Raw genomic sequence first — 14,593 nt, 5'->3', positions numbered from 1 at the left:
CTGCTCCCTCGCCAGCGGGCTCTTCGGTGGTACCTGTAGAGGGAGATTAATATAACTGACTTAATGGCAAATGAAAGAGAGTCAGTGAATCTCTTCAGTGTCTTTTTGAAGATAACATTACATTATGACTTATTCAACTATGGATTAAAAATACAAAAAATATTTTAGAAAAGGCTCCTTGAAACTGTCAGCTTCATTCATGATAAATAGAGCCTAATGAATTCATCATTACGTGCGTCACTTCACGGAACGCATTTAGAGCCCTTGACTTTTATATATTTCTTAATTGCATTAAATAACATCATAGAGAGATCCTGCAATTCAGCTACTCACCTTCTAATGGCACTGCACACTCTTCAGCCGTTTGCAAATTGGCAGGCTCCCTAACGTCTGTACCTTGCCCTTACCGGTTTTGCTCTGCTACTTTATATACGAAAAGAAAGCGATCATAATTTGCTTAGAGACAATTAAGATAAGCGCTAAACAAAAATGCAGCAAAGAGAAACTGGAGAACAAGGAATATCGTAATTCACCCACTAAACATGCCAAACAGCGCCAACACATACTCTCGTCTGCACACATCGGAACAAAAGTGAATAAAGAGATCTTGCGCGCGGTGTTAAAGCACAGTACAGAACTTGCCATGGCGGTCAGGAACTAATCCCTGACCCTCACAGACGGAAGTATTCACCACAAGAGTTCCTTTCTTAGTGGATCGAAATATGTTCACAGTAAAGCTGGTATCTCCAGCACGCCCGCTCTTTCGGGTGTGCTGGAGTAATCTAGCCACGCAGCATATGTAGAATAACTTGAGGCAAAACACAAAAAAGCACGTAGGACAACAGAAGGCAACAAAGACACAGCGCTGTTGTCGCAGCCCTTCTGTAGTCCTACGTTTTTATGCGAAGCATATTAACGTAGGTTTCGGGCCTTCGCACGACGCCCGGCGGTGGCCACCATTGACCCTGAAGTGGGGTCACGTGACATGACGTCACGTGATGACGTCACACAGGCTGCAGATGGGGCCTCATATCGCGCCGTCGGTCGCCTCCCGGCGGTGGCCACCATTGACCGTCAAATGACCTTCAAATAGGTCACGTGACATGACGTCACACCGGCTGCAGATGGGGCCTCATATCGCGCCGTCGCTCGCCTCCCGGCGGTGGTCACCATTGACCCTGAAGTGAGATCACATGATGTGACGTAACGTGATGACGTCACACCGGCTGCAGATGGGGCCTCATATCGCGCCGTCGGACGTCGCCCGGCGGAGGCCTCCACGCTTCGGTTCGCGCCGTCACGCGCGACGCGGCGACGGCGCCACCATCGCTACATCACGTGATATGTGACGTCACGCCAGGGATGAAGCGGCGCGCGCCCGCCGTCGCGTCAGTCTCTGCGCCCGCAACCGCGCCAGCGTCTTTTCGCCGGGCGTGTATGCGGTCAAGATGCCTCCAAACGCTAAGGATACGCTAAAGTTAAGCCCAGTGGATGCTTCGCATCCACTGGGCTTAACATTGATAAGCCTCCAATTTTTTTTTGCACTTTGTCTCAAGTTATGCAGCACCAACTAGCCCACCAGTCTGTTCTCTTGATCTAGAATAAGACATTTCACACAAGTACCACGGTCTCAGTCTGGTTCGGCCTAAATAGAGTGGAGGGATGAAGGGCTTAATTAGAAAGTACAAATTTACCTAACTCCGTTAGAACGCCTACAATGAGCGTCTTCTTTTTTTTTCGCTGTCACTGAAGAACTAAATTTCAGAAAACAAAACAGCCCTAATGCAAGGCTAGTAGCGCATGCTTTAATTTGTGACGATAGAGTATCATTGCAAGCTCGCTGCGTGCCTTGAGTACCAGCAATGAATTAACCTGAGAATCACCTCGTTTGTCAACAAACCTGTTTTCTAGATCGCGCGTGTCAGTGTAAGTGGGCAAAAATTATTATTACAATGCTAAATAAGAATAAAGCAAACGCAAACTCATCGAACGTACTGTACGTTAAACTAAGATTTCATCAAGCACAGGCATAACGCCACTCGACTTAGGTTATGGGTTCAGCAACAACGCCAGAACGCATGAACAATGATAATCAAAAGGCTTACAGAACACAATATCAATTACCTGTCGCATTTGAGGAATCAAAATAATGTGGCGTACACCACAGGGTCGCCCAAGTCTTGTAATTCCGCTATATAGCCATCTCGTCATCTTATCGGAAGATGTCCGCCTAAGTCGTTTCTTGACGCCCCGCAGGCGCGCATGGTTCCGAAGCTTCATACGGTCAGTCTTCCAGGGTAAGCGGAAATTGTTGCTAAAGCCACTGCGGGGAATACGCGCACAACGCTCAACAAGATCCACAACAAGCATGAGCGACTAAGCCAGCTGAGCTGAGCAGTCTTCGCCATCTCAGACGAAGCTGACAAATTCAGGGGTGGGAAAGGGAGAGCGCTTTGATTTCATTCACGCAATAAAAGTGATCTTATTTTATCATTGCATTAGTAATAAAAACATTGCAACAGCAAGGACAATTGACACATCTTAATTTATACAATTTTATAATGTTTTTTTTCTTTGTTTCAACAACCGTCCGCCGCGACGATGGCGCGGAGTCCCAACCCAAAGCTAGCGGTTGCTTTTACGCCGGTGACTGCATGCCAACAACGGCAGCGGAATTCCACCAGATCTCGGTCACTCTAGCAAGGTATAAAGAGCACCTGCAAGCGCTCTGGGCTGTAGCGCGGTGCTACGAGAGTACCAGCCGCGACCAGCCGCGTTGCATCACGCGACCAGCCATTGCAGCCATCATTGCATCACGCGACCAGCCGAATATACCATTCATACTTATCTCTGGCCTGACACTAAATGTGCCGAAGTCCTTTCCGCGCACCGTTCCGGACAGGCCAGGAAATCTGCTTAGGCAAGCACGCACCCGCTAAGCCCATTTCCTGTACAGCTTATAGTGACTGATCTCAAGTGAAGGAGGGCGTGGGATATAGTAATTAAAATGTTTGTTTTGAAGTCGTGGACGCGCTTTCTCAATTTTGCACACCACCGTGCAAATTGGTAATTTATTTTTTAATCGTTCATAATTCTTGTGAACGAATACACCGCTTCAGCACATTCTCTAGCTAATGACTATTATTCGCAGTAAAATGCCGACTTTGACTTCCAAACTTATGTATTCAGCACTGCGATCCTAGTTAGGATACGTTTCGTGAATGTTTTGGAGCTGGCATTGCGGCGAACCTGCCCCAGCAAGCGATGGTCGGTATGGACACGGAAGCGAGGGTTCACCCACGTCACACAGCACGCGAGAGACGCTGCTGAAGGGTTCGTCGTCTCTCTGACATGGCGCACAGTATAGGATCCAGAATCTGAACGCCAGTGAACAAGTTCAGCACAGCATAATAGTGCTGCCGCTTCGTTCTGGGCAGCAGGACACTATAGCTACTGGGACACTGTGGCGTGCGCCCTTCGAGAAGACGGAGAAGTAGAATGGGTCACTAGCTGCTTTTGCTTCTTCATGTAGATGGTATCAATGCCTGTCTCACTGCAGACACACGAGTGCGCCGTGTGGAAGTGTATCAGCGGCAGACGTGAAGAATCAATGTAGTTGTCCCAGACTGTACATTAGGTAACCGCTGTTGCGTACGCCAGGGTAGCGTATCGTACTGCTGCCGTGAAGTAGCGGCGCCTGCCTATCGAAGCTAGACCGACGTTACTTATTGGGTAGCGTGGTGTTGTCGGCGGGCTGCAGACATACGGTAGACTATGGCGACCAAGCAAGGGCGAGACGCTGTCTAGTGCGAAACTTGTGCGGTTTATTCAAAGGTAGACGAAAGAAAATGAGAGGAGCATGAAGTGAGTAAAAGTACATTCCGGAGCCCTTAAATAGGCTCTCTACAATCGTGAACGAGATCATGCTTCCGTCGACGTCACGTGACCGGCACAGAAAGAGGGCCCCTCCTCCTCTGGTCATACCGAGCCCGCTAAAAGGAAGAAGTCGTCCCGCCTCCTGGAATCGTAGACGCCTGTCCGCCTCTTCTGCGTGTTGCGGGTTCGTGGCAGTTCTCCTCTAGGTCCAATTCGAGAAAAGGGTCTTTCTAAACTCACACACCCACACACAGATACACACACAAAAGAGGCCTCTACATTGCGGGGCTTTCGGCAGACAGGCAGACACTCGAAACAGTCATGGCGAATTAGAAAGCCACGCTTCATTTCGACGAGGCCTGGTGGAAGAAAGTCGGGTGAGAGAAAGTTCTTTCTGCGCGTGGAGCGGGACGCCAATAGCAGGCGAAGTCACGCCTCATTTCGACGGGGCAGGGTGAGACGGTCGGTTGAAATTCCTTTCAAGACGGGGTGCCAGACGCCAACCCTAACAGCGCTGCTACAATCGACCAGCAGGGGTAGTGACCTCCTAACCTGTCCCAGCCTGCTGCGATGAATCGCTTCGTGTAGCCAACAATGCGCACTCCTCGGACAGACTTGCAGCGCCACCAAGGCAAGACACGTTTGGTGGACTGAGTATTGTTTGTTGGTTCATGGTGGCCTTCGTGGACCAATGGGAATAAGAAAAAGTCGGGAAAAAGGTGTTCTAAGCCGTTTTCTCACGGCCCCCGGTAATCGTCCCGGTCGTTTGACAGACGAGGCAGCTAACTGAGGGGTCATCTCAAAAAACAAGACGTGCCAGCTTGAGTCAAGCGAGACAACTCCTATCTACGGGCCCCACTGCTTTCGGCATGTTCAGTGAAACAAAACTGCAAAAGTGTGTGAACCGTCGCCCTCAAAGGCGGGTCCTTCGACAACTTTGGTCGCTCCGATTAGACAAAGGTTGGACGGTTGTTGCCCTGGCATAGGGATCTAGGGAGGATAGAGGGGTCTTTAAGCAGCTGTTTGCCGCTCTTCGGTGTGCTTCACTCGAGTCATGCTAGACTGATGAGATGTAACATTCTCCATTCCTGATGTAGGTATTGTAAATAAACCCAGTAGTCCTTGTTCTTGATGAGAACGCTTTCCACCCTTCAACAACGTCCTTAGCGTGGATGAGTCGGACGACGGCATGAACCAGCTATCCATTTTTACATACCAAACCCCAACTCTTAAGCGCGTACGTGCTCATTTGAAGACCCCTTGGCGAATTTGGCGAGTGTCTCTGTAGCGCCTGCTTTTGCAGCAACTTATATGCTGACACCGCATGACACAGCATTACCGGTCGACGCTTCCATGACATTAATAAAAGAAACATGTTGCAGATTTACGTGAATATATACCGACGAGCAGAATGCAGGCCCATACTCCTGAATTTACAAAACTATAGCCTATATAAAAGCTCGTCTCGCGCGAGGCCTTCTTTTCTGTCAGTATACTGTAAATTAATGAATAGTTGGGATTTATTGTCCCAAATACACACTTGGGCTACCAGAGACGCCATAGTGGAGTGCTCCAGATTAATTTTGACCTCCTGGAATTCTGTAAAGTGCACGTGCGTTTTCGAATGTTGCTGCAACTTAAGTGCGGCCACCGCAGCCGGCAGTCGAACCCGTGACCTAGTTCTCAGCAGCAGAACTCTACAGCAACAGCGCCACCACTACGGATAATCTATACAGATATAGATGCGGATACACATTGTTGGCCCTCAATGGTACCGAGTATCAATATCGCAAATAGCGGGCGCTGAGCAAAAAAAAAAAAAAAAACTTTCTGTTTCAACAGCGCCCCGCGCCCGTAGGTCACACGTTATTCGCATTGGTGCATTGTACACATGAATTACACCACAGCTAACCGACAATTCTTTGGCGACAGTGATTGAAGTTTGGTATACTGAACTTGCTTTAATCGTTGCAAAATCAATGAGCAGATCTAGTAAATAAACAAATGTTGTTTTACGCGAATACTTGTACGCTAATGTACTGACTTCAGTAGAACGAATTAATCAGCGTCGTCTTAGAGATCTGTTCAAAAGGAGCATTATGTTCATTAGCAATAATACCATACCTCCATAAAATATATTGGCGACTGTTTGCATAATGAGATAAGACAAAGTACTCTAAAGATCGTTAGTGCAGGACGCTAACAACGATCACAAATTACTTTATTTAGACTTTTCTGGATGCTTGCTCGCGTGCCTCTTCTGCTTATGATAATTGTTTCAACTCAGATAGGGTCAGAGACAATGCTTTTCACCTTGTCCAATGTGGGTGCCCCTTTAGCTTGGGTACATTCAAGCGCACTCAAGCTCACGGCTGCGATACACTTCCAAGCTTGTGTCCTGCCTGGTCTCTCCCACGTTTAGTCTCTTATTCGAAAAACATCGCACATGTTCGCGCTTTAGTGAGAGAGCTGCTAATGCGATTTCATGCTGCAAATTATCACTGCGAAATTACATATCTAGATAGAAGTACCCTGTACCCAGCATAATCACTCCAGCCACATGCAGCTCTTATGCGTGATCCGTGTATTACCTGTAGCAATTAGCACCTCGATCTTTTGCGAGGTCGATGTGCTGGCGCATCTGCTGCGCACTTCATGCTCAGAGGACGTTTTTCTTTCTTTCTTTTTTGTTTTGATGATCAAGGCTCTACCCTTTACACTAATCTGAACAGATGTGCCGATATAACGGAATATTAAGGACTCTCTTCCGAACTGTGTGCATTCGCACTCTTAGAGCGACTCAAAATCAAAGCTTATTTCAGTTCAGCAGTACACTGTCGTACACGCATGCTGTTATAGAATTTCTTTTCCTCACGAAGTAGTTCGGTGGGATGCGCGGTGACGAGGGAAGGCAGATTCATTTGATTTTTTACACGTGAATACAAAAATAATTGCTCTGAATTGCAGCTGTTCCATGTTTGATTATTAATAGTGTTTTATGGCGCAAGAGCTAGATGCCCCATGTTCTTTTCGCAGGTGGCAAGCCTACATACAAGCGATACGTCCAACTTCTGGGGATGGTGTGGTTCTACGGACTTTTCTGGGCTCTCATGCCTCTACTGGGATGGGCCAGGTACGTCACTGGAATAACTATATATATATATATATATATATATATATATATATATATATATATATATATATATATATCGAGAGACAGCTGTTAAACCTCGATGGTTTGTTTGTCAGGTCGCGCGCTGAAAGTGACGCTGGTCATGATGATGAATGTATACACATGAAGCAGATGGAGGAGTAATATATTGTTCACACAATTTCCACCACGCGTGGAAGTATTGCGCCGAACGCCGTCTGACAGGCTTTAAAGGCGAAACATGCACAATCACGGTGGCACGGCAGCGGCCGTCCAAAGGCGGAACAAAGGGAGTGCCACGATAGTTAACTGCGGAAGTGTGTTCCCAAACAGTGTAGGGCCCGATAAGACGGGAGTGAACTTTCTCGCATAAGCAAGCAGCGCGAACAGCAACACTTCGTCTCCAGGGTGGAAGGAAACAGCACGGTGCGATGCATCATAGCAAGTTTTGCGGTCTTGTTGACTGGCGTCTGTGTTGAGGCGGGCACGTTGGCAACACCGGGCAATACACGAAATGAATTGCTCACACATTGATGTGGACGAGGTCACGGGGACATCAAAGAAAGAAATGTCGAGGACACTGATCGTTGACTACCATACACAAGGAAAAATGGCGAGTACCGCGTAGTGCGCTGGACTTCTGCGTTGTATGCGGAAGTGACGAATTGTAGAATTATATCTCAATTGGTGTGGTCAGGGTTGACGTACATTGATGTCGTGTCGGACAGCGGGCGATGGAAGCGCTCTGTGAGACCATTAGTTTGAGGATGGTAATTGAAAGTCGTTTTATGGATGCTATTGGACGGACAAAGAACGTCGTCGAGAAGTTTATACAGAAAGGTCCTGCCGCGGTCACTCAAAAGGACACGTAGGGGTCTGTGCCGTAAAAAGATGGCTTTTAAGAAAAAGGCTGCAACCTCCGCTGCGGATCCCGAAGGTAGTGCGGCTGTTTCAGCGCACCGCGTGAAGTGGTCTACAGCTGTGACGGTCCATCGTTTACCGCCAGCGGATAAGAGTAGCGGTCCATATAGAGGTCGATACTAACGACTGCAAAAGGAGCTTCAGGACACGGGACAGGCTGGAGCAGTCCAGCCGGAGGTGAGGTCAGTCATTTGCGGTGTTGGCAGAGCGAACAGGAGGCCACGTATTTCGCTACGCTGGTTGCAAGTCCAGGCCAAGAGAAGCGGCTGCGTATTCGCTCATAGGTTTTATGGAAACTTAAATGACCAGCAGTGGGGTCGTCGTGAAAGGTCTCCAGTATCTGGCCCCGAAGGGATCGAGGAACGACAGAAACCCAATGGTGTCCTTCGGTATGAAACACGTAGCAGTATAACATCGCATTTTCGATCTTGAAGTTCTTCAACTGCTCACGGAGCCCAGCGTAAGGCGTGCGAGTTGATCCGCGAATACGTTCCATAACGAAGTGGCAGTAGGAGCCACCACGTTGGAAAGATGCAAACGTATGAGAATTGCTGGATGGGAGCCGGACGAGAGCTGCGAGCGAAGGTAATGGAGAAGATGCGTCTTGTGGTTTGCTCATGGAAGGTGATAAGGAAGCAGCGTTTGATGACGGTGTTAGGGGACAACAAGAGCGAGCATCGGCATCCTGGTGTTTCCTTCCATACTTGGAGGTGACGCCGAAGTCGTATTCTTGTAAACGAAATATCCAATGGCCGAGACGTTCTGTTCAATTATTTATCTTCACAAACCAGCACAAGGCATGGTGATCAGTAACGACTGCAAAGTGGCGACAGTGCAGATAATGCCGAAACTTTTGGGTGGACCAAACAACGACGAGATGCTCTTGCTCGGTAATTGTATAATTTTTCCTGTAGCTGTTAGCGTGCCACTTGCGTATGCAACCATACGCTTTCCGGATTTCGCTTACGTTGCAGAACAGCGCTGATACCATGGCCATTGCCGTCAGTATGTAGAAGAGTGGGTGCGGTGTTGTCGAAATGACAAAGCACACGTTAGGTCGTGAGGGTACGCTTGAGGGCGTTAAAAGCACTTTGGCAAAAGCAGTTCGTCCGACCATACGTAGGGAGCTCCAGAAAGAAGGAGTTGATGGAGCGGCGCCGCAATGGTGGCAAAGTTACGTGTGGAAATACGAAGCTAGCCCAGGGAAGATACGGAAGTCTTTGGCGCGTTGAGGCCTGGGGAAGCGGAGGACTGCGGTAATACAATCGGAGTCAAGTCAAAAGCCCTCCTTGCTGGCAAGGTGTCCGAGTACTTTAATGGTTTTGCTGACGAAGTGGCACTTTCTTGTATTCAGCTGAAAGCCAGCAGCTGAGAGGCATGTCAGGGCTTCGTGGAGGCGCTGCAAGTGCTGATGGAAGGTCGGCGAAAATATGACGATGTCGTCAAGGTAGCATAAGCAAGTCTTCCACTTTAGGCCCCGTAGTACGGTGTCAATCATCCGCGCAAATGTGCCGGGTGCCTTACACAGGCCGAATGGCATTAGGCTAAATTCATAAAGGCCATCGGGTGTGGCAAAGGCAGTTTTTTCCTTGTCTGCTTCGTGCATGGGGATCTGCCAGTATCTAAAGCGTAGATCAAGGCTGGAGAAATACTCCGCGCCTTGTAATGAATCTAAGTGCAACATCGATTCGGGGCAGTGGATATACATTTTAGGGGGTTATTATGTTCAAAGCACGATAGTCTACGCAAAATTGCCCTGAGCCGTCTTTCTTACGCACCAAAACGACAAGCCGTGACCACGGGCTTGAGGAAGGGCGGATTATGTTTCGTTTCAGTATGTCGGCAACGTGGGTATCGATGATCTGGCGTTCGGCAAAAGAAACGCGATATGGCCGCCGGCGCACGATGTAAGCTTTATCTGTGTGTATGCGATGAGCCGTCGCAGAAGTCTGTCCCAGAAGAGGAGAGTTAACGTTGAACGAGTCTTTATGCTTGGATAACAGCGCCAGTGACTCTTCCGTCTGCTGTGGCGTTATGTCGGTGCTGACGGCACTAGCGAGAACAAAAGCAGGGACCGCACCTATAGCCGTGGGTGGTTGTGAAACAGCAGTAGTCAAGGTAAGCACAGAGAGAGCCTGAGTATCCAAGACGCACATGACAACAGCGCCTTTTGGAAGCAGTACAGGCTCAGTGGTTGTGTTCAGTGCAGCCAAAATGGCCGTGCTGTTGGTGAAGCGAACAAGGCTGGGTGCCAGAGCAATCCCTTTGGATAGGCACGGTACAACGAAAACGTCACCATCAGTGATGTCAGAGTTAACTACAAGAAGTTGTTTGCGGCTAGGTGGCACCATACAATCGTCAGCAGTTAGTAAGCAAAGTCGCGGTGCGTACACGTCGTCGGAATTGTCGGTCTTGTCAAGTTAACGAAGCGTAGACGGTGCGAGATGAAAGCAGAGGCCGAAGAGAGCAAGTCGCACCCTAGTACAGTATAAGCATGTGAGCACAGGAAGTCAACACTGCGAACTAGATATGCTGGCGTATCCCGTCGATCGAAACTCTAACGGTGCATTGCGCCGATAGCCGAATCACGACATTATTTGCATCAAGAAGAAGAGCTTCGCTGTAAGGTGTAACTTTGCGCAGACGAGAGCACAAGCCAGCGTGAATAATAGAAATAGCTGTTCTCATGTCAATCAATGCTGGAACTGGTACATCTTCTACACACGGGAATGAAGTACTAGTCGGGCATGCTGGAGAAATTTTAGTCTGTGCGAGCCATGCCGCTTTCCCTCCAAAAACTGCAACATCTAGTTTTCCCATCAGTAGCCATGAGTGCGGATGGCCGGTTGCAGGGGCGACGTCGAGCGTCGGAGAGGGGAGGGCGAACGGCGGCGCCCTGGACGGTAGTTGTGAGGTGCTTCGCGAGGTGGAGAAAGTGAGCGTGGGAAAAGCCGGTGCTGATAGGGACTCGGAGAAAGCAACGCGTCTATCTCATAAACATTGTAGTCACGGCGTTCATCCTGTCGTTGTCTTCGACAAAAACGCGATATGTACCCACGAATACCGCAATAATAACAAATAGGGCGGCGCTTAGGAGGCTAGCGTAAGATGCTGTGGCAGGCGGACGGTGTGCTAGAGCCGCCAGATGGGAGCAGTAGCAGCAGCAGGAGGCGCTGTCTGAACGAAAGCTGGTTGCATAGCCGCAACCTGAGCATACGAGGTTGACGGCGAAGGTGGGGCAAAGCTCGCAGTGCAGGTCATGGAGGACAGCTCCCCTTTGATGATATCGTGCAGGCCAGGAACCGAAGGTTGAGCCTGAAGAACGGGTGGACTGAGCAGGCCACACGCTTGGAGCTCTTTGCGTATGAGAGACTGAATCAGCATACGCAGGTTCGTATCCGGGGAAGGAGGCATGTCACAGGCGACAGGTTGTAAACGGATGGCCTGCAGTGCGTTCAGCTGCTGGCTAGTCGCGATGACATCGTTAACGGTGTTCGAATTCTTGATAGCCAGTGCCTTAAACGCCATGGGGGCAATGCCCTTTAGGATATGACGAACACGATCAGACACCGCCATCGTGGCGTGAACACGTCGACAAAGAGCGATGACTTCTTTGATATAAGAGGTGTGTGTTTCCCCGGGAAGTTGCATGCGTCCATCAAGCTTTTTCTCGGCAAACTCAGAGCGGACGTTGGGGACGTCTAAAATCTGATGAAGTTGGTGTTTGAATGCCGTTAAGTCAGGCAAGGTGCTCTCGTGGTTAAGAAACGAAGTCCTCACAGCGTCAGTGAGGTAGAATGCGACGTTGCGAAGCTTGTGAAAATCATTCCACCGGTTAGGCTCACTCACGCGGTCATAACTGTCCAGCAAGCCATCAACGTCGTCACTACAAAGGCCAGCAAATAGGATGGGATCGCGCTGCCGCGTGCTGACGGTCTAAGAAGGAACGGCCGGTGGGGCAGTGACGGTGACGCCGGAGGCTTCTGGTGGATCTTCTTGGGGCATGATGGCGGAAAAGCGGAGCAAGCGGTGACCTGAACGCAGCTCCGGGGAAACTCGAAATCGTAGAGGACTAAGCGATCGAGAGCAGCCTTCACCACTTGCGAGACAGCTGTTAAACCTCGACGGTTTATTTAGAAGGCCGCGCGCGGCAGAAGGTGACTCTGGCCATGATGAAGAATGTATGCAGATGAAGGAGACGGAGTAATATAATGCTCACAATATATATATATATATATATATATATATATATATATATATATATATATATATATATATATATATATATATATATATATATATATATATATATATATATATATATATGAGGTCATTCTTGAAAACAAGGCCTTCCTTCAGGTGTTCAGATCGATCTGGTTGGGGTTCGTGGGATCTGGGTATCGGTCTAACCACTTTCGTCTCGTAAATTAGGCACTCTGATGCGTTCTACTGCACGTTGGACAACGAGTCGAAATTATGCTTGTAACGAAAGGACGCACCTGGCTAGAGTAGAGCTGAGCACGGAGCAGTAATAAGGCGTAATTAGCGTAAAAAAGTCCAAATGGAATCCAGATGCGCTCGTTAAAGTTGTGTGGACCTAAAACAAGAACCGTAAGGCTCGCTTTACTCAACGAAAAATGTGTGCCCATCCCCGAGACTGTGCAGTCTAAAAGCTTTCGCCGATCTCGATGGTAGCGCAGACTAAAAAAAAATAAGGTAAACGAAAGTAGAGGTTAAGTAAAGGGCTCTGTGTAAGAGTAAGATGGTACTAAATCAAGGCAAAATGGCGTAGGTGAAGTTAAGGTGACACGGCAGTGTTTGCGTAGAAAAAAAAGACGAGGTCTTCTCTTCCCTCCCGAATAGCAAACAAGGTAAGTGAAGAGATATAACACCGAACCACATGGTACAATAATGTGGCCCGGAACACTTTCTCTTTTTTCGATGTCAACCGATGTTGACTTGCCTTTATTTTTCGTATGTTGCAGGCTTTCTTCAGAGCCCGGAAAAAAGAACCGCGTAAAAGATAACGTTCTCGAAACAACTTCATAGGGTGTTTCTGAACGTGCTCTGCGACTTCTCACATACGACGTATGTGCTAAGAGAATTGTTTAAAATTTTCCTTAATTAAACTTAACTAATTCGCCAATATCTTCTTGGTTAAAGTCCTAAATCGCTTGTTGGAATTCATCCCTAATGTTACTAAACAGAGCAATGTCATCTGCAAATCGAAGGAGTCGCAAATACTCGCTGTTGATCCTCACTCCTAAGACTACTCAGTCTAATAACTTGAGTACTCCTATGTACGCAGTGAGTAACGTTGGAACGATTGTGTCTCCTTGCCTGACCCTTTTCATGGTAAGGAATTTTCTATTTTTATAGTGGCGAAGCAAGGTAGCTGTGGAATCCTTGTAGATATTTTTCAAAATATACAGGCATGCCTCCTATACTCCTTGAGTACGCAATGCCTGCATGACTACTGGTACCTCTACTGAATCAAATTCCTTTTCATATTCTATGACAGCCATATATAGAGGTTCATTGTACTCCGCAGATTCCGCAATTACCTAATTGATTACATGGATGCGACGCATTGTAGAATAGCCCTTCCTCAAGCCAGCCTGTTGATTGATTGATGTTAAGTGGGGGCTTGGCTATTGAAAATTGTCTCATGGAAGATTTAATACAATAGTTAAAGCAAGCTAATGGGCGCATAATTTCTCATTTCTTTAACGTCTTCGTTCTTAGGTTGTAGCCTAACGTTGGCGTTCATCCAGATCTCTGGTGCATTTGAAGTCGTGAGGCATTGCGTATAAATAGTCGCAAGCATTTGAAGCATATCTCCTGCATCTTTGATTAAATGAACTGCTGTTCCTTCTTCTCCTTCCATTTTCCCCTGAACGTGACTTGCAATACCCTTCTAACTTCATCGCTAGTAATACTAGGAGCATCTGTGTCCTTCATGGTCATTTGCGCACTACTTGGAACACGGACCGGGAGACGACATACAAAGCGCAAGATTTCAACTGGTTTGAATGGTAGATAGTCGTTCGCAATAGCAAGATAAATTCTGTATAATAATCCTGTTCATCACTACTTCCAATGAAGGTTGCACGGCTGCTCTGGGTCCTGTATACGTCAGTGTAGAATCGCTCTGCGGGTTTTAATTCATCACTGAAATTCCTGCTCACTATGTTCTGCTCATATTTGACTATATATATATATATATATATATATATATATATATATATATATATATTCACGCATTTCATACTGTGGCCATTTGTACTGCTTCCTCAATCTTTCCCTTGTTATAATACATAATATCGATGGCGTCCTTTCCTCTTGTTCATCGACGTTGACAGTTCATCAAATTCTATATGATCTCTTGAGTTGGACACTTTCATGCGGTTTTGTTTCTTTATTAGGTCATTTGTTACGTGAGAGAGTTTACCTGTTGGTTGCCCTGGTGCCTTACCGCCCACTTCAACTGCTGCTTCTGAAATCAGCCTAGTAACGGTTTCATTCATTACGTCTACATTATCTTCATCGTCCTGTTGCAAAATTGCGTATTTGTTTGTGAGAACTAGCGTGAATTCGTCTGGTTTTGCCCTTACTGTATCTAGGCTAGCCCATTTGTTCTTGCCT

At 47.6% G+C, this 14,593-nt stretch overlaps 1 protein-coding gene across 2 annotated transcripts in view; it reads left to right on the top strand.

Annotated features, from left to right (window-relative positions):
- The window catches only part of LOC135917578 (visual pigment-like receptor peropsin), a 633,033-nt gene that overhangs the window by 415,095 nt on the left and 203,345 nt on the right, over nt 1-14,593 (top strand). For both annotated transcript variants that reach the window (XM_065451130.1, XM_065451131.1), the window contains one exon: nt 6,913-7,009. In XM_065451130.1, the coding sequence (XP_065307202.1) occupies nt 6,913-7,009 (97 nt within the window). The remainder of the gene's footprint in view (nt 1-6,912; nt 7,010-14,593) is intronic.

This window comes from Dermacentor albipictus, chromosome 5, assembly GCF_038994185.2.
Source record: "Dermacentor albipictus isolate Rhodes 1998 colony chromosome 5, USDA_Dalb.pri_finalv2, whole genome shotgun sequence".
Taxonomy (NCBI): Eukaryota; Metazoa; Arthropoda; class Arachnida; order Ixodida; family Ixodidae; genus Dermacentor; species Dermacentor albipictus.
Note: the sequence above shows the minus strand (reverse complement) of the source record. Positions and strands in the feature narration are given on the sequence as shown.